This window comes from Hippocampus comes, unplaced genomic scaffold, assembly GCF_001891065.2.
Source record: "Hippocampus comes isolate QL1 unplaced genomic scaffold, H_comes_QL1_v1.1 scaffold371, whole genome shotgun sequence".
NCBI lineage: Eukaryota > Metazoa > Chordata > Actinopteri > Syngnathiformes > Syngnathidae > Hippocampus > Hippocampus comes.
Window position 1 is genome coordinate 75,328 of NW_017805065.1, and position 268 is coordinate 75,595.

Here is a 268-nt window from a genome sequence, read left to right on the forward strand (position 1 = left end):
GGGGGGTCCCATTATGGGACAAGTGACAAACTCCAGCTTTTCAGTGTGGAGTCTTGTTGTTTTCTTACAGGTTCTTGGTGTTTATGTGGGTCTTGTAATGCTTGTTCAGGTGGTCGCTCCTCATGAAGCGCTTCTGACATTGGTTGCACTCAAAGCGTTTGTCTCCTACACACACACACACACACACACACACACACACGCACAAAGATTAGATAGTTTGCACACACACACTCAAGTTCAAGTGCTCATTCCGTATTTCCCCTACCCG

General features: G+C 47.0%; 1 protein-coding gene across 4 annotated transcripts in view; it reads right to left on the reverse strand.

The window, feature by feature from the left end:
* Positions 1-44: 44 nt before the first annotated feature.
* sp2 (sp2 transcription factor) overlaps positions 45-268 on the reverse strand; it is a 15,465-nt gene continuing 15,241 nt past the window's right edge. For all 4 annotated transcript variants that reach the window (XM_019864502.1, XM_019864504.1, XM_019864503.1 and 1 more), the window contains exon 8: positions 45-165. In XM_019864502.1, coding sequence (XP_019720061.1) covers positions 65-165 — 101 coding nt within the window. In that variant the 3' untranslated portion in view covers positions 45-64. The remainder of the gene's footprint in view (positions 166-268) is intronic.